The sequence below is a fragment of the Stenella coeruleoalba genome, assembly GCF_951394435.1.
Source record: "Stenella coeruleoalba genome assembly, chromosome: 10".
Taxonomy (NCBI): Eukaryota; Metazoa; Chordata; class Mammalia; order Artiodactyla; family Delphinidae; genus Stenella; species Stenella coeruleoalba.
This window is the reverse complement of record NC_137156.1, coordinates 78,088,464-78,112,983: the sequence shown is the minus strand read 5'-3', so window position 1 is coordinate 78,112,983 and position 24,520 is coordinate 78,088,464. Positions and strand designations below refer to the sequence as shown.

At 42.5% G+C, this 24,520-nt stretch overlaps 1 protein-coding gene across 12 annotated transcripts in view; it reads left to right on the top strand.

Moving 5' to 3' along the window:
* The window catches only part of CADPS (calcium dependent secretion activator), a 796,875-nt gene that overhangs the window by 530,725 nt on the left and 241,630 nt on the right, over positions 1 to 24,520 (top strand). For all 12 annotated transcript variants that reach the window (XR_013830018.1, XR_013830019.1, XR_013830020.1 and 9 more), the window contains 2 exons: positions 15,726 to 15,959; positions 20,897 to 21,018. Coding sequence is in view for 9 of the 12 variants with exons in the window: in XM_079933010.1 (XP_079789136.1) it covers positions 15,726 to 15,959; positions 20,897 to 21,018 (356 nt within the window). In the remaining 3 variants the exon portion in view is untranslated. The remainder of the gene's footprint in view (positions 1 to 15,725; positions 15,960 to 20,896; positions 21,019 to 24,520) is intronic.

Sequence of the window (24,520 nt, the reverse complement as noted above, 5' to 3'; positions counted from 1 at the left end):
GATCTTACAATAGCCTCCTAGTGGGTATATCCCTGGCTTCACTCCCTCCCTGTGTCCTGTCCATCCTGCATGTAATCATCATTCGAAACCTCATATATGAACATCTCATAACAGAGCCTCCAAATCCTTCAATAGAATCCTCCAGTGTCCCCAGAACAAAGTCTCAGTGCTTTAGAATGATACTCAAGGCTCTTAATCCACAGACCATATCCTTCTTTATTGGCCTCACCTCCCACAACTTTCCCACCAGAGCTCCCCATTCCAGCTATACAGAATGTCTCCCTCTGAATATCCCAGGCCCTTTCCAACCTCAGTGCCTTTGTAGCCACTAGTGTTTCAATGTGGATTGACATTTCTCCTCTCCTGCACTTAGCAAGCTCTCCTGCTCAGCCTTCAGTCTTCAACTGAAAATCCCTGTCTAAGAGCTGAGCTCATCCTGCCCACTTTGTGCTTTCTTCTTGCCACGTGTAAACCTTTATTATGACAGTTCACTGAATGGTGACTATTCATTTACATGTCTGAGTCTCCCAGTAGATGGGATTGCTCTAGGGTTGGGATGTCTCCCTGTTGAGGACTGGGAGCCTAAGCATTATCTCCTATTCTTTTTTTTTTTTTTGCGGTACGCGGGCCTCTCACTGTTGTGGCCTCTCCCGTTGCGGAGCACAGGCTCCGGACGCGCAGGCTCAGCGGCCATGGCTCACGGGCCCAGCCACTCCGTGGCATGTGAGATCTTCCCGGACCGGGGCACGAACCCGTGTCCCCTGCATCGGCAGGCGGACTCTCAACCACTGCGCCACCAGGGAAGCCCCTATCTCCTATTCTAACTGTTCTACCATTTGTGTTAACAGTAATCGTGCTAGTGGCATTTCTTCAGCACTGACTCTGCGTCAAGCATGTTACATGCTTTACATATGCCATCTCATTACATCCTCCAAACAGTTCCATAGGGGCATTTGTTATTCTTGTTTTAGAGATGGGAAAATCTAGGCTGGACATGAGAGGTACTAGTTAAGAGGCTACAGTGGACCCTTCACTCAAGTCTAAGTATCAGGACTGGGCTCACCCTACGTGCAAAATTTAAAAATGGGGGTCGGAGTGTGGGGAAGGATGAGCACAGGGTGGAGCTTGGTGTTCAGCCTTCCTCTCTATGGAAAGAAGCATCTCAGGATTTGTACCCGTGGAAAGGAATTCTACTGGAAGAGAAACTGAGGAGAGACTCCAAGAAGCAGGAAAATCCCTTTTCGTGCTCAAGCAGGAAAATCCCCTTTCGTGTGTTGAAACGTTCTGCATCTTGTTCTTGGACACCTTCAAAGTTTATGGTCGGGTCGTCTGGCTAAAAGTAGTATGTAGTTCTCTGGCTAAAGGTAGTGTAAAAGGCTCTTATATTTGAAAATCCTGCTTAATGTGGGAGTAAACATCAATAAGGCTTCGGAATGTACTTCTCTAAATTCAGCACCTCCTCAGCAGATTATCCGGAAAATAGAGGTCATTTGGTCCATGCCCTGCCCTTAGGCAACTATTATATCCCCAACTAATAAGTATTCGTGCCACTTAAAGAAAATTTTACACACACACACTTCAAAAACAAGCTCATGGCACCTTTATTTTAGTTGTCTTGTTTACTTTTAAGGCTTAACATGATAATTTTAGAAACTTGCGTAAGCTAATTTTAATTTTTAAAAGACCATGGGTGAACAACTGTTACATAGTGCGCCAAGTTGCTCATTTCTGAACAAAGATCAAAGAACTCTCGCGAGGAGCTTCAAGATGGCGGAAGAGTAAGACGCGGAGATCACCTGCCTCCCCACAAATACATCAGAAATACATCTACATGTGGAACAGCTCCTACAGAACACCTACTGAACACCGGCAGAAGACCTCAGACCCCCCAACAGGCAAGAAACTCCCCACGTACCAGGGTAGGGCAAAAGAAAAAAGAAAAAACAGAGACGAAAGAATAGGGATGGGACCCGCACCAGAGGGAGGGAGCTGTGAAGGAGGAAAGGTTTCCACACACTAGGAAGCCCCTTCGCGGGCGGAGACTGCGGGTGGCGGAGGGAGAAGCTTCGGAGCCGCGGAGGAGAGCGCAGCAACGGGTGCGGAGGGCAAAGCGGAGAGATTCCCGCACAGAGGATGGGGGCCGACCGGCACTCACCAGCCGGAGAGGCTTGTCTGCTCCCCCGCCGGGGCGGGCGGGGCTGCGAGCTGAGGTTCAGGTTTCGGTAGGAGCGCAGGGAGAGGACTGGGGTTGGCGGAGTGAACACAGCCTGCAGGGGGTTAGTGCGCCATGGCTGGCCGGGAGGGAGTCCAGGAAAAAGTCTGGAGCTGCTGAAGAGGCAAGAGACTTTTTCTTGCCTCTGTGTTTCCTGGCGCGCGAGGAGAGGGGATTCAGAGCGCCGCTTAAAGGAGCTCCAGAGACGGGCGCGAGCCGCGGCTAACCGCGCGGACCCCAGAGACGGGCATGAGACGCTAAGGCTGCTGCTGCCGCCAGCAAGAAGCCTCTGTGCGAGCACAGGTCACTCTCCACACCCCCCTTCCGGGGAGGCTGTGCAGCCCGCCACCGCCAGGGTCCTGGGATCCAGGGACAACTTCCCCGGGAGAACGCACGGCGTGCCTCAGGCTGGTGCAACGTCACACTGGCCTCTGCCGCCGCAGGCTCGCCCCGCACTCCGTGCCCCTCCCTCCCCCCGGCCTGAGTAAGACAGAGCCCCCAAATCAGCGGCTCCTTTAACCCTGTCCTGTCTGAGCGAAGAACAGATGCCTTCCGGCGACCTACACGCAGAGGAGGGGCCAGATCCAAAGCTGAACCCCAGGAGCTGTGTGAACAAAGAAGAGAAAGGGAAATCTCTCCCAGCAGCCTCAGAAGCAGCGGATTAAAGCTCCACAATTAACTTGATGTACCCTGCATCTGTGGAATACATGAATAGACAACGAATCATCCCAAATTGAGGAGGTGGACTTTGGGAGCAACGATATATATATATTTTTTCCCTTTTTCTCTTTTTGTGAGTGTGTATGTGTATCCTTCTGTGTGTGATTTTGTCTGTATAGCTTTGCTTTTACCATTTCTCCTAGGTTCTGTCTGTCCTTTTTTTTTCGTTTTTACTTATTAAAAATTTTTTCTTAATTATTTACTTTAATAAATTTATTTTATTTCATTTTTACTTTATTTTATTTTATCTTTTTCTTTCTTTCTTTGTTTCTTTTCCCGCTTTTATTCTGAGCCGTGTGGATGACAGGCTTTTGGTGCTCCAGCCAGGTGTCAGGGCTGTGCCTCTGAGGTGGGAGAGCCAAGTTCAGGACACTGGTCCACCAGAGACCTCCCAGCTCCACGTTATATCAAACGGCAAAAATCTCCCAGAGATCTCCATCTCAACGCCAAAACCCAGCTCCACACAACAGCCAGCAAGCTACAGTGCTGGACACCTTATGCCAAACAAATAGCAAGACAGGAACACAACCCCATCCATCAGCAGAGAGGCTGCCTAAAATCATAATAAGGCCACAGACACCCCAAAACACACCACCAGACGTGGACCTGCCCACCAGAAAGACAAGATCCAGCCACATCCACCAGAACACAGGCACTAGTCCCCTCCACCAGGAAGCCTACACAACACACTGAACCAACTTTAGCCACTGGGGGCAGACACCAAAAACAACGGGAACTACGAACCTGCAGCCTGCAAAAAGGAGACGCCAAACACAGTAAGCTAAGCAAAATGAGAAGATAAAGAAACACACAGCAGATGAAGGAGCAAGGTAAAAAACTCACCAGACGAAACAAATGAAGAGGAAATAGGCAGTCTACCTGAAAAAGAATTCAGAGTAATGATAGTAAAGATGATCCAAAATCTTGGAAATAGAATGGAGAAAATACAATAAACTTTTAGCAAGGACCTAGAAGAACCAAAGACCAAACAAACAGTGATGAACAACACAGTAAATGAAATTAAAAATTCTCTAGAAGGGATCAACAGCAGAATAACTGAGGCAGAAGAACGGATAAGTGACCTGGAAGATAAAATAGTGGAAATAACTACTGTAGAGCAGAATAAAGAAAAAAGAATGAAAAGAATTGAGGGCAGTCTCAGAGACCTCTGGGACAACGTTAAACGCACCAGCATTCGAATTATAGGGGTTCCGGACGAAGAAGAGAAAAAGAAAGGGACTGAGAAAATATTTGAAGAGATTATAGTTGAAAACTTCCCTAATATGGGAAAAGAAATAGTTAATCAAGTCCAGGAAGCACAGAGAGTCCCATACAGGATAAATCCAAGGAGAAACACACCAAGACACGTATTAATCAAACTATCAAAAATTAAATACAGGGGGGCTTCCCTGGTGGCGCAGTGGTTGAGAGTCCGCCTGCTGATGCAGGGGACACGGGTTCATGCCCCCGTCCCAGAGGATCCCACATGCCGTGGAGTGGCTGGGCCCGTGAGCCATGGCCGCTGAGCCTGCGCATCCGGAACGGGAGAGGTCACAAAAGTGAGAGGCCCGCGTACTGCAAAAAAAAAAAAAAAAAAAAATTCAGGGACTTCCCTGGTGGCACAGTGGTTGGGAATCCACCTGTAAACACAGGGGACACGGGTTCAATCCCTGGTCCGGGAAGGTCCCACATGCCGCAGAGCAACTAAGCCTGTGAGCCACAACTGCTGAGCCAGCGCTCTGGAGCCTGCGAGCCACAACTACTGAGCCCGCATGCCTAGAGCCCATGCTCCGCAACAGAAGAAGCCAGCACAATGAGAAACCCGCGCACCACAGCAAAGAGTAGTCCCTGCTCACCACAACTAGAAAAAGCCCTCGCACAGCAATGAAGACCCAACTCAACCATAAATAAATAAACAAGCACTCTTACTTTTAAAAAAAAATTAAATACAAAGAAAAAATATTAAAAGCAGCAAGGGAAAAACAACAAATAACACAAAAGTGAATCTCCATAAGGTTAACAGCTGATCTTTCAGCAGAAACTCTGCAAGCCAGAAGGGAGTGGCCAGACATATTAAAAGTGATGAAGAAGAAAAACCTACAACCAAGATTACTCTACCCAGCAAGGATCTCATTCAGATTTGATAGAGAAATTAAAGCCTTTACAGACAAGCAAAAGCTAAGAGAATTCAGCCTCACCAAACCAGCTCTACAACAAGTGCTAAAGGAACTTCTCTAGGCAGGAAACACAAGAGAAGGAAAAGACCTACAATAACAAACCCAAAACAATTTAGAAAATTGTAATAGGAACATACATGTTGATAATTACGTTAAATGTAAATGGATTAAATGCTCCAACCAAAAGACACAGATTGGCTGAATGGATACAAAAACAAGACCCATATATATGCTGTCTACAAGAGACCCACTTCAGACCTAGAGACACATACAGACTGAAAGTGAGGGGATGGAAAAAGATATTCCAAGCAAATGGAAATCAAACGAAAACTGGAGTAGCAGTTCTCATATCAGACAAAATAGACTTTAAAACAAAGACTATTAGAAGAGACAAAGAAGGACACTGCATAATGATCAAGGGATCAATCCAAGGAGAAGATATAATAATTGTAAATATTTATGCACCCAACATAGGAGCACCTCAATACATAAGGTAAATACTAACAGCCATAAAAGGGGAAATCGACAGGGACGCAATCATAGTAGGGGACTTTAACACCCCACTTTCACCAATGGACAGATCATCCAAAATGAAAATAAATAAGGAAACACAAGCTTTAAATGATATATTAAACAAGATGGACTTGATTGATATTTATAGGACATTCCATCCAAAGACAACAGAATACGCATTTTTCTCAAATGCTCATGGAACATTCTCCAGGACAGATATTATCTTGGGTCACAAATCAAGCCTTGGTAAATTTAAGAAAACTGAAGTCGTATCAAGTATCTTCTCTGACCACAACGCTATGAGACTAGATACCAAATACAGGGGAAAATCTGTAAAAAATACAAAGACATGGAGGCTAAACAATACACTACTTAATAACCAAGAGGTCACTAAAGAAATCAAAGAGGAAATCAAAAAATACCTAGAAACAAATGACAGTGAAAGACGATGACCCAAAACCTATAGGATACAGCAAAAGCATTTTGAAGAGGGAAGTTTATAGCAATACAATCCTACCTTAAGAAACAAGAAACATCTCAAATAAACAACCTAACCGTACACCTAAAGCTATTAGAGAAAGAAGAACCAAAAAAAAAAACCCAAATTTAGCAGAAGGAAAGAAATCATAAAGATCAGATCAGAAATAAATGAAAAAGAAATGAAGGAAATGATAGCAAAGATCAATAAAACTAAAAACTGGTTCTTTGAGAAGGTAAACAAAATTGATAAACCATTAACTAGACCCATCAAGAAAAAAAGGGAGAAGACTCAAATCAGCAGAATTAGAAATGAAAAAGGAGAAGTAACAACTGACTGCAGAAATGCAAAGGATCATGAGAGATTACTACAAGCAACTCTATGCCAATAAGATGGACAACCTGGAACAAATGGACAAATTCTTAGAAATGCACAACCTTCCAAGACTGAACCAGGAAGAAATAGAAAATATGAACAGACCAATCACAAGCACTGAAATTGAAACCGTGATTAAAATTTTTCCAACAAACAAAACCCCAGGACCAGATGGCTTAACAGGCAAATTCTATCAAACATTTAGAGAAGAGCTAGCACCTATCCTTCTCAAACTCTTCCAAAATATAGCAGAGGGAGGAACACTCCCAAACGCATTCTACGAGGCCACCATCACCCTGATACCAAAACCAGACAAAGATGTCACAAAGAAAGAAAACTACAGGCCAGTATCACCAATGAACGTAGATGCAAAAGTCCTCAACAAAATACTAACAAACAGAATCCAGCAGCACATTAAAAGGATCATACACCATGATCAAGTGGGGTTTATCCCAGGAATGCAAGGATTCTTCAGTATACACAAATCAATCAATGTGATACACCATATTAACAAATTTAAGGAGAAATCCATATGATCATCTCAATAGATGCAGAGAAAGCTTTCGAAAATTCAACACCCATTTATGATAAAAACCCTCCAGAAAGTAGTCATAGAGGGAACTTTCCTCAACATAATAAAGGCCGTATATGACAAACCCACAGCCAACATCATCCTCCATGGTGAAAAACTGAAAGCATTTCCTCTAAGATCAGGAACAAGACAAGGTTGCCCATTCTCACCACTATTATTCAACATAGTTTTGGAAGTTTTAGCCACAGCAATCAGAGAAGAAAGAGAAATAAAAGGAATCCAAATCGGAAAAGAAGAAGTAAAGCTGTCACTGTTTGCAGATGACATGATACGATACATAGAGAATCCTAAAGATGCTACAAGAAAACTAGAAGAGCTGATCAATGAATTTGGTAAAGTAACAGGATACAAAATTAATGCACAGAAATCTAGCATTCCTATACACTAATGATGAAAAATCTGAAAGTGAAATTAAGAAAACTCTCCCATTTACCATTGCAACCAAAAGAATAAAATATCTAGGAATAAACCTACCTAAGGAGACAAAAGACCTGTATGCAGAAAATTATAAGATACTGATGAAAGAAATTAATGATGATATAAAGAGATGGAGAGATATACCATGTTCTTGGACTGGAAGAATCAACATTGTGAAAAGGACTATACTACCCAAAGCAATCTACAGATTCAGTGGAATCCGTATTAAACTACCACTGGCATTTTTCACAGAACTAGAACAAAAAATTTCACAATTTGTATGGAAACACAAAAGACCCCGAATAGCCAAAGCAATCTTTAGAAAGAAAAACGGAGCTGGAAGAATCAGGCTCCCAGACTTCAGACTATACTACAAAGGTACAGTAATCAAGACAATATGGTACTGGCACAAAAACAGAAATATAGATCAATGGAACAGGATAGAAAGCCCAGAGATAAACCCACGCATGTATGGTCACCTTATCTTTGATAAAGAAGGCAAGAATATACAGTGGAGAAAAGACAGCCTCTTCAATAAGTGGTACTGGGAAAACTGGACAGCTACATGTAAAAGAATGAAATTAGAACACTCCCTAACACCATACACAAAAATAAACTGAAAGTGGATTAAAGACCTAAATGTAAGGCCAGACACTATCAAACTCTTAGAGGAAAACATAGAACACTGTATGACATAAATCACAGCAAGGTCCTTTTTGACCCACCTCCTAGAGAAATGGAAATAACAAAAATAAACAAAGAACAGTATGGAGAACTGTTCAGTCTGGAGAACAGTATGGAGGTTCCTTAAAAAACTCTAAATTGAACTACCGTACGACCCAGCAATCCCACTACTGGGCATATACCCTGAGAAAACCATAATTCAGGATGATACATGCACCCCAGTATTCATTGCAGCTCTATTTACAATAGCCAGGACATGGAAACAACCTAAGTATCCATTCACAGATGAATGAATAAAGAAGATGTGGCACATAAATACAGTGGAATATTACTACGCTATAAAAAGAAATGAAATTGAGTTATTTGTAGTGAGGTGGATGGATCTAGAGTCTGTCATACAGAGTAAAGTAAGTCAGAGAAAAACAAATACCGTATGCTAACACATATATATGGAATCTAAAAAAAAAAAATGTCATGAAGAACCTAGGGGCAAGTCGAGAATAAAGATGCAGACCTACTAGAGAATGGACTTGAGGTTACAGGGAAGGGGAATGGTAAGCTGGGACAAGTGAGAGAGCTGCGTGGACATATATACACTACCAAACGTAAAATAGATAGCTAGTGGGAAGCAGCCGCATAGCACAGAGAATTCAGCTCGGTGCTTTGTGACCACTTAGAGGGGTGGGATAGGGAGGGTCGAAGGGAGGGAGACGCAAGGGGGAAGAGATATGGGGACATATGTATATGTATAATTGATTCACTTTGTTATAAAGCAGAAACTAACACACCACTGTAAAGCAATTATACTCCAATAAAGATGTTAAAAAACCCCAAAAAACTCTCTCCCTTGGCCCACACCACTGGGTATTTTGATACCTAATAGGATGTTACTGACAACTTAGAACTAGACTTTCTTGGACAATGAGATAGGCAACTAAAGTAAATCTTGGGCAAAGTATATGGAGGGTATATTTCAAAGTATATGGAGGGTATATTTAAACATTCAGGAGGATTTCTATGGGAATCTTCCCACTACTATCTCCTGTTCTCCTGGAAATTGACTGTCTTCTTTTGCAATATTCGTTCATGCCAATGGCCCCCTTGCCACAGTTACTTGGTTCTGGAAGTGGACTCCTCACCCAAGTGGAACCAATCACATCTCCCAGCCTGCCCCGGCCATTAGTGATTGGTCCAGAAATGGATGCAACTAAACCAATGAACCCCTTCACTGGGACCTGTGGACTGTAGGCCAACAGAGCTATGTCTTGTAGTGGTAGAAAGATGTCTGCAGCCATGTTCATTTCTTCAGTGTAGGGGAAAGAAGATAAAAGAGTGAAGCTAACATACATACAAAGATAAACAGAATATACTGAGATCCTCAGGGTGTTCAAGACACTGAATCTACTTCTTCCTGATCGTCAACTGTGTAACTGTTTTTCCTTCAGTTTAGTTGGATTCCAAGAAAAGGAAATTCTACTTCTGCTTAAACCAGCCCGGCTAATACTGAGGAAGAGTGAGAAGTATCTCATCTACTAAAAATTAAATACCAAGTTTTCAGATACAGGCTAGTTCCTGAAAAGATATTGAAACAAAGCACCCATGCTTATCTTCTTTTAGCATGCCCTGATTTTTCTATTTGTAGCATCACAGTGAATTTTATTGAGGGTATGCAATTCAACCCATATGGCTAAACGTCAGCTCCTGTAAATATCATAACCAGAAATTCCTGGAGATAGATGTCATCCATCATACATAATTCACTGTGTTCTCTGAATTATAAGATGGGTAGAGTGTCTTCATTGCAAATTAGAAGCACCAACTCAAGGAAGCTTTTAAGAGAGGGGATTGATTCTAGGGAGCAAGGAATGTCTCACAGAGCCCATGGGCAAGGTACAGCCAAGACCTAGGAAGGGAGTGGAGCCAGGGGCCACCAAGTGGTCAGGACTTTCTCCCTTCCCTTGAGCCTGTGTGTCCCATTCATTATTCCTTCTTTCTCTGCAGACCATCTTTCTTTGCTTCTCAGATGGGAAACATGGCAGTTCCACAGTTCTCCGTGTTTCCAGGATGGCCAAATAGAAAACCATTTAGCCAGTCAACCTCTGTCTCAAATCTTTCTCCCAATCTCCTCTTTCCGCTTTTCTCATTACCCCCTCACATTCACAATTTCAAGAGTCAGTCTTCTGACTGGCCCCGCTTAGTTCAAGGGCCAACCCCTAGAGCAGTCGACCAGTCCACCGTGGAAAGGGGGTGAGGTCTCAGTGAACACATGGATGCTAGAGATACATCACTGAGGGAGAGGGTGGTACCGACAAGGTAGGGCTCTGGGTGGGGTGCTCATTATGAATTGGGAGCCCCTCGAAGTTGTGTGCAAAATAGCTGTTGCTTATGCGGTGTTTACCATGTGCCCAACTCTCTTCTAAGCATTTTACATTTGAGAACCTACCTAATCCTCCAACAACTTTATGAGAAGGGTGCTCCCAGTATCCCCATGTCATAGAGGCGGCTGAAGCACAGACATTAGAGGCCTTGGCCAAGCTCATTCACTGACCAGAACCTTCTCTCTTAACCACTATGCACACTACCATTACAAAATGCCTTCCCAAACATAGAGCCTCATTTCCCCATGGCCCCAATCCAAAGATCCAACATGCCCTTCACCCAGGACTTCACCTTTCTGCATCCTGACCTCTCTCTCTGCTGATCAGTCCTTTATTAATTTGCCCTGGCTATGCAATTCACGTGAACTCTCATTTAGACCTGTGACAAATGATCCTGCGAGTTAACAATGATTCTCCACAGTTCAGGCACATCAAAGAGTTTAAGTGACGTATCAAAGTTGACACAGCTAGTAAGTAGAAAGCCGAGTGCTTTAATTCCAAGTTTCACGTTCTTTCTTTTGAGTAGTCAGATGACAGGCAGTTACACCAGGACAAGACTGCCCCCAGCTCCTCCCTCCCTGATGGTTGCCCCTCCAGGAAACTGCTTTCTCTCTTGCACGAAAATTTGCTGTGCCTTCCCTTCAGTTTATCCAGAAGCCCAAAGGAAGCAAAAGCAGCAGGCAGAGTGGGTTCCTGGAATTCTGAATCCCTTCCACTTTGATTTCCTTGGCATCTGGGAAAGAGGTGGTGGAGACCTAGGTGGTTCCGCCAGCAGCATTCTTATCCTCACATGCTTACAGAAGGCAAATGTTTGTCTTTTCTTCCTGGGAGAGAAGGGAGGCAAGTGCAAGGTGGCTTTCCTCTACCCGCAACCCTACCCTGTAATCTATCAGTTCAGTCACACCAACATCCAACGAACGAATCATCAGAGACGGCTGTGTGAGCCCTCACTGTGAACATCAGAAACGCTGCCTTAAAGATCCATGAAGAGATCTGAATGCATTTTTTAAATGTGGTAGAAAAGACTTCTTAATCCCTGCTCAAACATTTTCCCAAATCCTCTCATGTTGACGTTAAAGAGTCCCCAAATTTCACCCAGGAGTTAAGCCTAAGTTATTTAAATTGTGTGATTAGAAGTTGACATTGGAGCTTAAACAGGCAGCTTGTGGCATTAGTGCTGCTGTGATATTTGCCAGTCCTTTTGGCCACGTTTTGGGTAAAATTCCAAAATTCTTGAGCTGATTATATAAGACAAATACTACAGCTTTTAAAATAGAGGTAGAGGTCTGGGAGTGAAACACCATTGTTTTTTCAAGCTGTCATTTCAGTGGGGAGTTGCCATTTAAACCGCATTCTCTGCAGAAGCAAAATGACCATCTCATACCACGGTCCCATTGCAGGTATTAATGATGTGCCTAGGTGAGAAGTGACATCCACATATTTCCCTGATGGAAAAGTTCTGCTCCATACATTGCCAACAATCAGATAAAAGTGGAATCCTCTCCTACCAGAGAATGATAGCACCCCCAGCTTACAAATGAACGTTGTTGTACCCGGCATCTACCCTGTGTCCAAGCACATGGTAGAAATTTAGTTCAATTTTTGGCCTGCAAGAATGTGTGTAGGGAGCATCTCCCTGACTCTGGCCTTTGTAAGGCAGCTAAGAACCCAGAGGAATCTGAGTTCAAAGAAAAATCTAAATGCCAAGGGCGTTCATTCAAGGAAAAGGAAGTCCACCTAAATCAAAGAAGCTGAGGAAGTAAAACTAAGCCACTGAAGGACAGCTTTGAGTAAAAGGACCAATCCAGGAAACTACTAATATAATACCTGTGCCCAAAATGCCTTCTAATGTCTGTGAGGCTGCTTTTGAAATGTGTTTATAGTGGGACTGCCATTGAAAACCCCTTTAGAAAGTCAGCCTAGATTGACAGAATGCTATTCCTTCTCAAGGCTTAAGTACTCAGAGTAGAAAAATGGCCTTGTTTTCCCTTGCAGACTTCAGTGGGGTTTTTTTAAATTTATTATTTATTTATTTTATATATATATATATATATTTTTTTTTTTTTTTTGTCTTCATTGCTGTGTGCGGGCTTTCTCTAGTTGAGGCGAGCGGGGGCTACTCTTTGTTGCGGTGCGTGGGCTTCTCACTGCGGTGGCTCCTCTTTTTGCGGAGCACGGGCTCTAGGCGCGCGGGCTTCTGTAGTTGTGGCTCTCGGGCTCTAGAGCACAGGCTCAGTAGTTGTGGCGCACGGGCTTAGTTGCTCCACAGTATGAGGGATCTTCCTGGACCAGGGATTGAACCCATGTCCCGTGCATTGGCAGATGGATTCTTAAGCCCTGCACCACCAGGGAAGTCCCCAGACTTCAGTTTTATAAGCATCTTTTTATGATGTCATTAGGAACTGTCCAAGTTCTGGGAGGAGTGGTCATTCTTTGGATTTTTCCAATATTCTCCTGCAGAAAGTTTGGTGGATGCCAGCTCTGGGCCAGAGTTGTGGTATCTGTAATCACTGGGTCTTCTTCCAAAATTTCAAGACTGTGGAGTTAAAAGGCCTTGAGTGAGTCCCAAAGATGGGTGTGATGAAGGGACTGCACTTGATAGTAAGGCTGATTGGCAGGAGAGAACCCACTTCACAGACACAATGGTTTTTCTCTCCATCTCCATGGCAACTGCAGGGCCAGCAGCTGCCAGTAAAATCAAAGGTACACTTACCCAGCTCCTCCAATATCCCATATAGTTAGAAGGTTTGGGCCCCAGTACCAGGAAGAAAGAGATAGATCAGTGTCCCAGCCTTCAGGCTGTTAGTATGTAACCTGTGCTGCTTGGCAGCCTTTAACATCAATTAACTTACCTCATTCTTCTCTTCACTCGTTAGAATGACCATGTTCAAAAGAAGAGGGGGAAGTATTTTGTGATCACGTTCAGTTATATAGACCTTCTTGGATTCATGGTTGCCTATTACATATTTCTCAGAAAAGAGCAAATAAAAGTGGCCCTGTCTCAGCCAACTCAACCCGGTGTCAAACGCTTCCTCATCCATCAGACTCTCAGCCTAAGGGTCACCTCCTCCGGAAGGCTACCCCTGATTCTCTCAGGAAGAGATCACTTCTCATCTACTTCCATCAACCATCTACCTTGAAGATCTTTAAAGATCTTTTAAAGATCTTTCCTTAAAGATCTTTCCTTAAAGATCTTTCTCTCTGCTAGCTGTAAAGCTCCAGGACAGTTCGCATCCTTTCATCATGATCTCCCCACGCCTAACACTGTGCCAGGCAGAGTTTGGGTGGCAGTAAATATTTTCTAAGTGATGATGGCCCAGCAGCCCAGGGCCTTTGTCATAAAGGATACCCACGTTTTTGAGGCTCACATTTGTCCTCTGATTGAGCCCAAGAATGATAAAACGCCAGCCCACTGTGCAAAAGTTTCGAAGATACGAGTCTTGAGTATTGAAAGGAAAATAAGAGAATCTCAGGCATCTAAACTGCAAGAGGAATAACTTGGCTTTCTTAGAATTAGAAAACCAATAAAAGTCAAAGCTCCTTTCTGTGACTCTAAATACCCTCCTCTCTCCTCTTCTCTTCCTTCCCTCCTCCCTCCCTCCTTCCTTCCTCTCTCTCACAGTCTCTCTCCCTCCTCTATCTCCCCATCTCTTTCTCGCTCTTTGTCAAGTTCTTACGGCGCTTCCACTTGGTCCAACATGGACAATATGGCAACCACCCAAGAGTCTATCTTTATGATCTTACTGTTGCAGTTTCACCACTGATCGCAATCTCAACATCTCTCACTTCAATTGCTTGAGTGATTAAGTCCAGTTGATTGCTGGCCACTTAGTAGAATTAGCTGGATGACTTTAAGTCAGGTGCCCACATATTAGACATCTTATTTTTCTGCCACCCAGAATTGGCAAACCAATTCATGTTCCGTGGGACCCAGGTGGAGTTCTACCCTGAGCCACAGGGACAGAGGAAATAACGCAGGCCTAAGCGATTCAACATGACATCACTGGCCATGGAAACTGGTTCAGGGTATGCACATAAGTCAGACTTCAGGTGAGGATTCTGAGATAAAAGATCCTCCATCTTCTGTGAGCATTACAGGAGGAGATGTTCGCTCTTCCTTTAGATAGTGTGATGTGGTGTTGCGAGGTACAGATCTTTAGCAATCTTTTTGTCACATTAGAAGGAGCCAGACTGAGCATGAAGCCAGCCCAGAAGAACCCAAACCAAGTTTTGGAGGAAAAACTCAGTTATAATGATATTATCTGACTCCTAATTCCAGTCTTGTCTGAAGCTGGTTCTACCCTAGGACATTTTCAAACCTATACATTCCTTCATTGTTTAAGCCAGTTCAAGTGGATTTTTCTGTCACTTGCAAAAAAAAAAAAGTCAAACTGATTTGATTTGCCACTCACCTGCTCATTTATGGAGCTGGGCTGCAGAGAGCACATTCATGTTTGAAGTGGGAAATGATTCTTTGAGAAGGTGATTGATCCAAACTCTATTCATCTGAGGCACCTGGACAACTCAGAGGTATGAAGCTGGCTAAAGCATGTTGCCATTACAACTGAACTCTTAAGGAATGAAAAAATATAGAGTTCAGTTCTGATACTGAATTGCTTTATCTTCTCTTCTAAGGAATTTTAATCATGTTTTTCATCACTTGTTTAATTTTTTTTCAATTTTTCTTCAAAACAGTTAACTATTCTTCTTAGAAATAGCCACAGGCTGTGTTGAAACATCTCAAATGAGCTCCTTTTGAATTATTCATGTGAAAAAATCTCTATAGATATCCAGAAATAGGGTGCTTTTCTGTCTCCTCAGCTTAAAAACAACTGGCTGCATTTTGCTGAAAAGAAAAACTGTTTGAATTGAGACCGGATTTGAAGAACATCACCCCATTTTTCTTTCCGTAGATCACATTTGCTGGAGAAAACTTGGGTGGGGGGAATAGAACTATAATAAAATATTTGCCTCTTTCTTACTATATGTTTATGTATGTGTTTCTTACCTGTTAGAGATTATAAATAACTAGAAGGCAGGCAGCTGTCTACTCAACCCAGCTGAACCATTTTTCTAGCACGATGCCACAATATCTGGGCAAATGTCACTAGTGGTAGATGTCAGCAGAGCTCTGGACTGTGTTTACTCCTCTGCTCATTCCTTTCTCTTTCTTTACAAGGAACGCAAATTTCCCAAGTTTGTATCCAAAGAAATGGAAAACATGTACATTGAAGAGCTGAAGTCATCCGTCAACCTGCTCATGGCTAATTTGGAGAGCATGCCAGTTTCCAAAGGCGGCGAGTTCAAGCTTCAGAAACTCAAACGCAGCCACAACGCTTCCATCATCGACATGGGTGAGGAGAGTGAAAACCAGCTCTCCAAGTCAGACGTCGTGTTATCTTTCTCCCTGGAGGTAAAAGCCCTAGACCCTTGAAAGTTTCGCAGGCAGGACATGGGTGATGAGATGCCTCACAATCAGCTTGTTTTCCTCCTTGCACCCCAGGAGCAGTTATTAAAATAACAGTTACTAAGCATAGCTCAGCTAATCGGCAAGTAATTTCCCATCTCCAGGAGACCATACTTTTTCCTTAGGAAATGTAGTCCTAAGAACCACTTACTAAATTTAATGTTGGGTTACTTTCCCCAACTTAAAGCAGCCCTTAAGGGTTTTGTAAATAAATACCTTGTGCAATTTAGAGAGTTTAACATTTTGGCAACCTGTGTTACAAAAAAAGCAATCTAGTATCATTTCATGGTGGGTTGTCAATTTTCTCTTCCATTCTCTCTTCCTCCGGCTGCCCCATTAGAGAGTCCCTTGTTGCAGTGGAGACTCTTTTAGTTTGTCTCATCACCCCAAGAAAGAACCCATTTTGGCCAGAACTGTGGCAGAAGGCTCAACATGTCAATATTTCTCTGTAACTTTTACTCACATGTTTGTTTATCATACGTATAATCTAAGGAGTAGATCTGATCTACCTACGTCAGAATTACTGAAAACTGGTTCAGTATGCACATTTCCTGTGCCACCCAGAACTGTTGACCCAGAGCTCTAGAGGATGAGAATATAAAATGGTGCGGTCACTTTAGAAAACAGTTTGGTGGTTTCTCAAAAAGGTAAATATAAAATTACCATGTGATCCAGCAGTTCCACTCTTAGATATCTACCCAAGAGAGATGAAAACACGTCACCACAAAGACTTGCTTACAAATGTTTATAGCAGCATTATTCATCTAGCCCAAAATGGAAACAACCTAAATGTCTATCAGCTGGTGAAAGGGCAAAATGTGGTTCATCCGTATGATAGAATACGCTTCACCAATTAAAAGGAACAAGCTACTGATACATGCTTTGATTTAGATGAACCTCCAAAACATTATGCTTAGTGAAAGAAGCCAGACGCAAGAGGCCACATATTGTTTGATTCCATTGATATAAAATGTCCAGAAAAGGTAAATATCCAGAAACAGAAAGTAGGTTAGTGTTGCCTGGGGCAGGAGGTAGAAACGGACATAAGGGACCTTATTGGGGGAGATAAAACTGTTCTGAAACTGATTTATGATGATGATTTCTACAACCTAGTAAATTTATTTATTTATTTTTAATATTTATTTATTTATTTGGTTGCACCAGGTCTTAGTTGCGGCAGGCGGTCCCCTTAGGTGTGGCTTGCAGGCTCCCTAGTTGCAGCACATGGGCCACTTAGTTGCAGCTCGCTAGCTCCTTAGTTGCGGCACGTGGCCTCCTTAGTTGTAGCATGCGAACTCTTAGTTGTGGCATGCATGTAGGATCTAGTTCCTCAATCAGGGGTCGAACCCAGTCCCCCTGCATTGGGAGCGTGGAGTGTTCACCACTGTGCCACCAGGGAAGTCCCTAAATCACTGTATTGTACACTTGAAATGTGTGAATTATATGATATGTAAAATATGCCTCAATAAAATTGTCAGGAATAAGAGCTCTAGGCAGAGTATAGCCCTGGAATGTGCATTTTAATGAGCTGCCCAGGTACTTCTTACACTCCAAAGTTTGAGAACCATTCGTAGCATATGAAAGCTCAGCCCCAAAAGGATTTTATGATAATCCAACATTTAGGGAAACCAAGAGAATAGATCCGATTTCTATAGATTTAATTAAAATTTGTAAGACTAAATTAATATTTGAGAACATCATTAAGGCTTGCTGTGAATTAACTGCAGGTAATTTGTTTTACTGTGCTCAGTTCAGATTGAGATAGTCACATTACAGGGTTTTCAACATGTATTTTGCAGGTGGAAGAGGCAGTATTCCATTAAATATAGAGCACTTGGTGTGTGAAAAACTCATCAGTGTAATTTCACACAAACTTCCTTTCTTTTTTTTTTTTAATACCGCCACCTGAGATACTGAATGCTTTTTCTTAGGTGTCTTTGGATTTGATTACTGCCAATTAAAGGTGGCAATTTATTTCCTACTGCCTCTTGTCTTCCTCCTGAAAGGTGGGGGGTGGAAGTGGTTTATTGATATTCATGGAGCTTTTAAATCTGCAATTTTCTAATTCTTCGTCAGTACTCAATATTACACAGCTGATTATCTAAAATATAGATGTGGGTGAGTCCCCAACCATACTGCCAGACGTACATGATTCAAACAGGCTGTAACTTGGAAGTACAAGTACCGAATGAAACGCTCTAGGGTTCCCAAATACTGTTTAATTAGAACACTAAATTGCACATCATACTAAACGAGCCAGCAAAAAGCATTGAGTATCTATTTGTGAATGTGTTTTGGCAGACACAGTTAGGGGGGTAAAAAGAGAGAGAGAGAGGCCTGTCACAGCATCAGGGCAGACTAGTTTGAATTTGCAGGTTGGTACAAGACTTATTTTAGGTAATTATAGAATTGCATGGCTAGAAGGGACAGCAGAGAATAGTTACCTGGAGTAAGAGAACTGAGGTCCAGGATTACAAGTGACATGGCCCTGGGTGGGTGGAGTGCTCTGATGAAAACTAATAGGTATTTGTAGAATCCTTCACCATCATTCACTCAGTGAATCCTCACAACAGTCTTTCAAGGCATTTGCAGATGTGGAAACAAAGCCTTGGAGTGGTTAAGAACCTAGCAAATGATTACACAGCTAGTGAGAATGCAGATTCGGGATTTGAACGCATCTTTAAAATTCTAAAAATTGTATTCTTTCTCCAGTGCCTCTCATTTCTTTTCATTTGATGGTTCTTTCCACCCAGTGTAAAAATTTCAATTACATACATCATCTCATATGATCCTCACACAACGGCCATGGAGAGAGAGAGAAGACGTATCGTTATCCCCACTATACAGATGAGGAAACTGAGGCTCAGGAGATTTGAAAGAAAAGTACAGTGACTTCCAGGTCAAGATCTGCCCAACATCACATGAGTAGTACCCTGGCTCCTGGATCAGCAGCATCAGGGAAATGGTTAGAAATGAAAAGTCTTACATACACACACTACTATATAGAACATAGATAACCAACAAGGACCTACTGTATAGCACAGGGAACTCTACTCAATATCCTGGGATAACGTATATGAGAAAAGAATCTGGAAAAGAATGAATATATGTATATATACAACTGAATCACTTTGCTGTACACCTGAAACTAGTACAACATTGTAAATTAACTATACTCCAACACAATTTTTTAAAAAAAGAAAGAAAATGAAAAGTCTTGGACTCCACCCCAGATCTCCTTGTCAGCAACTCGGGAGGTGAAGTCCAGCCATGTCTGGTTTAACCAGCGCTCCAGGCGATTCTGATTCACACTAAGTTTGAGAACCCCTGGGCTATTAAGCAGCAAAACTGACCTGTGAATCCTGATTCAATGCCAGCCCTGTTGTACTTCCTTGCATCAAGCCCATTAAAAAGCGTACATTTTTTGCACACCTACATCTTTCTTGTGTAATGCCATTACCTCTTTTGGAGTACAATCCAGTAATTTTTTTTTAAATATACCTTGGTCTTTAGAGATCTCTGATTGTGAGTCATTTGTTTCCGATTTTTAAATCATTGTCTCTCTCCTCTCCTCCCCTCTGTCCCCTCCTCTCCTCTCTTCTCCCTTCTCTCTGATGAGCAGCACCTACCACTAAATATGAAAATAGCAGGTGATTGAATGGAGTTTGAGGGTAGTGGTGGGAAATGCCAGGAATTATAAATGATATAACTTGTTCCATCAAAACACCAGCCTTTTCCCTCAGTCTAGACAGAGAGTATGCAACTGCAGGCTTTTTTTTTTTTTTTTTTGACCCAACAATGTTGGCCTGCACAGAGTTTGTGTATTTTATTTCTCCCCTTTAAAATTATTGTCAAAATTTCAAAATCAGATTTCTGACTTTGATTCTGATTAATATTTCCATTTCCCAGTAAGAGAAATTGGAGTCTTTGGCAACTCTGGACTGGGGTAAAACAAGGCAACAGTGGGCTGCAACTGAGTAGCAACTGCTCCCTTTAAATGGAGTGCTCCCGTTTGCCACAGTCCCCACTACTCCCTGTTGTATCTCTGACTCTCATGCTAAATGGTACTTGCCCTTTATCTTAGCAGTTGTGTTATCACTTATTTTATTGTAAAGAGGAAAGTAAATTCCTTGGCCTATGTGTCCATCACGTTCTGAGTTAAAAGCTAGACTATATATATTTTTTAAATAGGAGAGTCTATTTCTTGTGGAAATGAAAAATCATCTTATGTGTGTATGTGTGTTTTTAATATTTATTTATTTATTTATTTTTGGCTGTGTTGGGTCTTCGTTGCTGCGCACGGGCTTTCTCTAGTTGCGGTGGGTGGGGGCTACTCTTCGTTGTGGGCGCACAGGCTTCTCCTTGCGGTGGCTTCTCTTGTTGCACAGCATGGGCTCTAGGCGCGCAGGCTTCATAGTTGTGGCACACGGGCTCAGTAGTTGTGGCTCATGGGCTCTAGAGCACAGGCTCGGTAGTTGTGGTGCACGGGCTTAGTTGCTCCGCGGCATGTGGGATCTTCCCGGACCAGGGCTCGAACCCGTGTCCCCTGCATTGGCAGGTGGATTCTTAAGCCCTGTGCCACCAGGGAAGTCCCCATCCTATGTGTTTAACACAGAAAAGAGTAGCCCGTTTCATATAACCTTTCTAGCTCCTATGAGCATTTGAGTTAGTGAACTTTGTCTTTCCATCTGCAAGGCAATGAGATACACTATGAAGAATTGTATCTTCATGCTGGACTTGTCCCAGCCTGGCTGGTAGCAACCTGAAAGAAACCATCAGATACCAGTTGGGATTTTTGTAACTTCTTATGTATATATTTTCCCCGGGTGATGCTGCCCATAGACTTTGTCAATAACCTCTGCTGTGTGTGACTCTGTTTCCAGGTGGTGATCATGGAAGTCCAAGGCCTCAAATCTTTAGCTCCAAATCGCATTGTATATTGCACGATGGAGGTGGAAGGAGGAGAGAAACTACAGACCGACCAGGCCGAGGCTTCAAAACCAACGTAAGTTATGTTTCTCCGTGGTTCGTCTTCCAGAAGATTCTTCTCATTGGCACCATTTTGGCCAACTGCAGATTAAAGGTTTGGTTTCCCCAGAAGGTTATATGAGACATACACCTTGTTTATTTTCCAAACAAAATGACTTGACTACATTTTTATTTGGCAGCCTTAATAAGGTTTCCAACTCCTTCAGAGAGGAGAACAGAAGGAAATTTAAGACACAGCCTCCTTTCTGGAGGCTTATGTATCACCTTAGAGAGTTTAGTCACAACCTGCAGGCTTCAATAGGATGTGTGGGAGACTTTGATAGAAATCTGTTTTCATTATGTTTACCAAATAATATTTGGTTTATGGTATGTACAGTTTTTTTTCAAAATCTTTCTCTGTGCCACAGTTATGACTGTATCAGCAAAGCAGTATGTTATATTAGGCGCAATCTATTAATTTGTTCGGTCAACACATATTTGTCAAATGCTCACTGTGCCTGTGTACAGGGTGCTGTTGAACAACGGAAAGGAAGATAGTCCCTGTTGTTGCCCTACAGAGCTTATAGTTGAGTGGGGGAGCAGAAACATAATTGCACAAATTTATAGTTACAAATAGATATGAATGCTGAGAAAGAAAGAGTGCTTTGTGAGGAGACAGCAGGGGGACCTGAGCCAGTTTGTGGAGACAGAGTAGGAGCAGGCCTTCTTGAGGAGTTATAAGACATTTGGTCAAATATTTAAAAGTTGAGCCAAAGGGGTTGGGAGTAGAAAGAACATTCCAGGCAGAGTCAGCTTGTGCAAAGGCCCTGTGGTCAGCAGAGACCCTGTGGCAAGGAGGCGTTGAAAGAAGGCCAGTGGGGCTGGAGTCCAGAGAACGAGGTATGCCATAAGCTGCCAGTGAGGCAGGAAGGGGCTACACCATGAAGGACCTTGCTAGGCCCCGGAGAGGAAGGATGGCCATGTATGATTAGATATGTGTTCTGAGAAGATTACTCTGCCTGCAGTGGAGAAGGCCAGAGTCGATGCAGGAGACCAGTTAGTATTCTATTGCATTGGTTCCCAGGAGCGATGATGATGAGAGTCAATAGACTCTCAGGCTGCAAAAATTCTTGAGAGATCGCCACTCTCTTTCCTCCCTCCCCGCTGCCTCTCTCCTTTTCTTTTCTATCTCAATTAAGCCGGCCGAGGCTAATGAGCATCTTTTTTTATTGTTGTTAATTCAGAAGAAAGTCATAAAAAGGATAACCCATGACGGCAGCTCACTGCCTCTCCTCCCTCAAAGCACTAGGAGATGTTTGGCAGAACAGGAATACCGTACCAGGATGTTCAAACAAAATAGTTCAAAGAAAGCACTGAATGTTTCCCTGACTAGGGAAAAATCTGAGGGCATTGTGTGCCTTCAAGTGGTGCTTTGCATGAATAGGCAAAGGCCTCAGATGCTCAGATCTGGGTGCAATTAACAAGTGTGTGGAGGAGGAAATGGAAACCAAAGCAACTTGTTGCACACCATCCTTCCTCCCTTTTTGTAAACTGAGTTTCAATCTGAAAATGAATGCAACTTCTTTTTTACCACCATTGATAAAAATCCCAGTTTTTCCCCCAACTGTCACCACAGCCCGATCATAATCAATGCTATTATGCTGTTGCATTATTTATATGTGCCTTTGAAAAATGTGTCACTTAGGGGGAATAAAAACCTCTCTGGTGTTTACACTAACCTTTTAAGTTGTCGAGCCCAATATGGTATCATATGTTAGAGAAGGAAGGAGAAAGCTCTGATTATTCTAACAGGCTGTTGCTTCATTTAGGCTATTGTAACTCAAAATGTAATTTAGTTTATTGGGTTTAAAGGTTTCAGTTACCAGAGTAAGTGATGAAGCTGATTTTCATGTGCGTATGAATGTTTAAAACAGTTTCAGATTAGAAATAAATATGGAATGCTTTGGTCGAACTACTTGATATGGCTATATTTCACATATACACTTACTCATATCCATCCACATGCATTATGTCCATATGAATACATCTCACACTGAAGAAGTATAATTTTTTTATTCCTCTTCAGTCAGTGAGGGGGTATTACCAAAACCCCACAGAGGGCTTGTTTGTGTTTTAATACAGTAAGAACGCAACTTTCATAACTCACGTCAAGTCAAATCAGTCTGTAGTGGCTATCCAAAGTGCTGTGTTGAGAAGTGTTCTGAAGCGAAGTCTGTATTCAGAGGAAAATGATGCATGATCGACTCATACAGGAAGACGTACATGTGCCCTGTATTTGCCATTTTTAGAGTATCTCAAAGAGATATACCCAGAGTATGAAATCTACCAAAATGCATGTCTCTTCTTGTCTCTTCTTTTCTCCTTTCTAATATATACATTCTCCTTATAATCTCTACTCAGCTGCCTTCTAAAACCAAATTCTTCTTCCACTTCTTTTCTTTGCCGTTTTCTTGGTCATAATTCGCTGCTAATACTTCTCCTCTGCCTCCACTTTTGTCTTGAGATGATGAATGAGCCTGTTTGTGCAGGTGCATTTTCTTCCTCGTCTCATGTTTGTACTTATTCTGCATCCTCTCCACCCTTTCTTTTCTTTGAAGCTTATATTTCTTCTCTTTTTCCTCCCTGCTTCTACTCGCAGTTTTTCCCATTACTGATCTCTAGCTGTCGTCTCTGCTACTTGATTTTGATTATCCCAAAAAGTACCCTTTGGAGGGTCATCTTTCATGTGTCCTAATAACTCCACTTCATCATCTGACAAATTTAGCCTTTTTCCTGCCCTGTTCATCTTCTGATTCTTGTCTTTGACGATTCCTACAGCTAGCCGATGTCCATACTTTATCGATACATTCTAAAACCAAGATTCCATTCAAGCCTGTTTTATTTACTGCTTATAAATTCTCTTGTTGCTGCTACCAAGTATTTTACCCAGTAACTGGAACTCTAATATCTTATCCTATAACGTGTCTACAAGGAATTTGGCTTTTTCTTTTTTTTCCAAGTACAGTCACAAAAGCAGGAGTACACTGCATGCCCCAGTTTGTCCAAGAGTGTTTTTTAGAACTCTAATATGTAGACTACTCCAAGAAAAACAAGGATGGGGAGAGCGGTATTACAGTCAAGTGAGGCTGGGAAATGCCAGACATTACATTTTTTCTGAGTTATTTACAGCGTACTTTGGCATTTTAAAGGCTTTGAGGATTTAATTATAGAAAATAAAGCTTTTTACCTTTGTTTATTCATGAGTTTCCCAAACTTTTTTCAACTACCATCTATTAGCATCCATTGGAAATGCTGTTCTATATTGTTGAAACCTAGCAGTGGAGGGTCCAAGCTCTCTGTCACCTCCTCTATCAAGGTCACCTCTTCACTTATAACCAGGGCCCTGCCCCCACGTGGTCATTTTGAATTAGGTGCATAATATAAGAAGGCTGTTTTCATGAGTGAGATGCGTTTTGTGGTTGGAAAACATGGCTGTGTGTGTGTGTGTGTGTGTGTGTGTGTGTGTGTGTGTCGCCCCC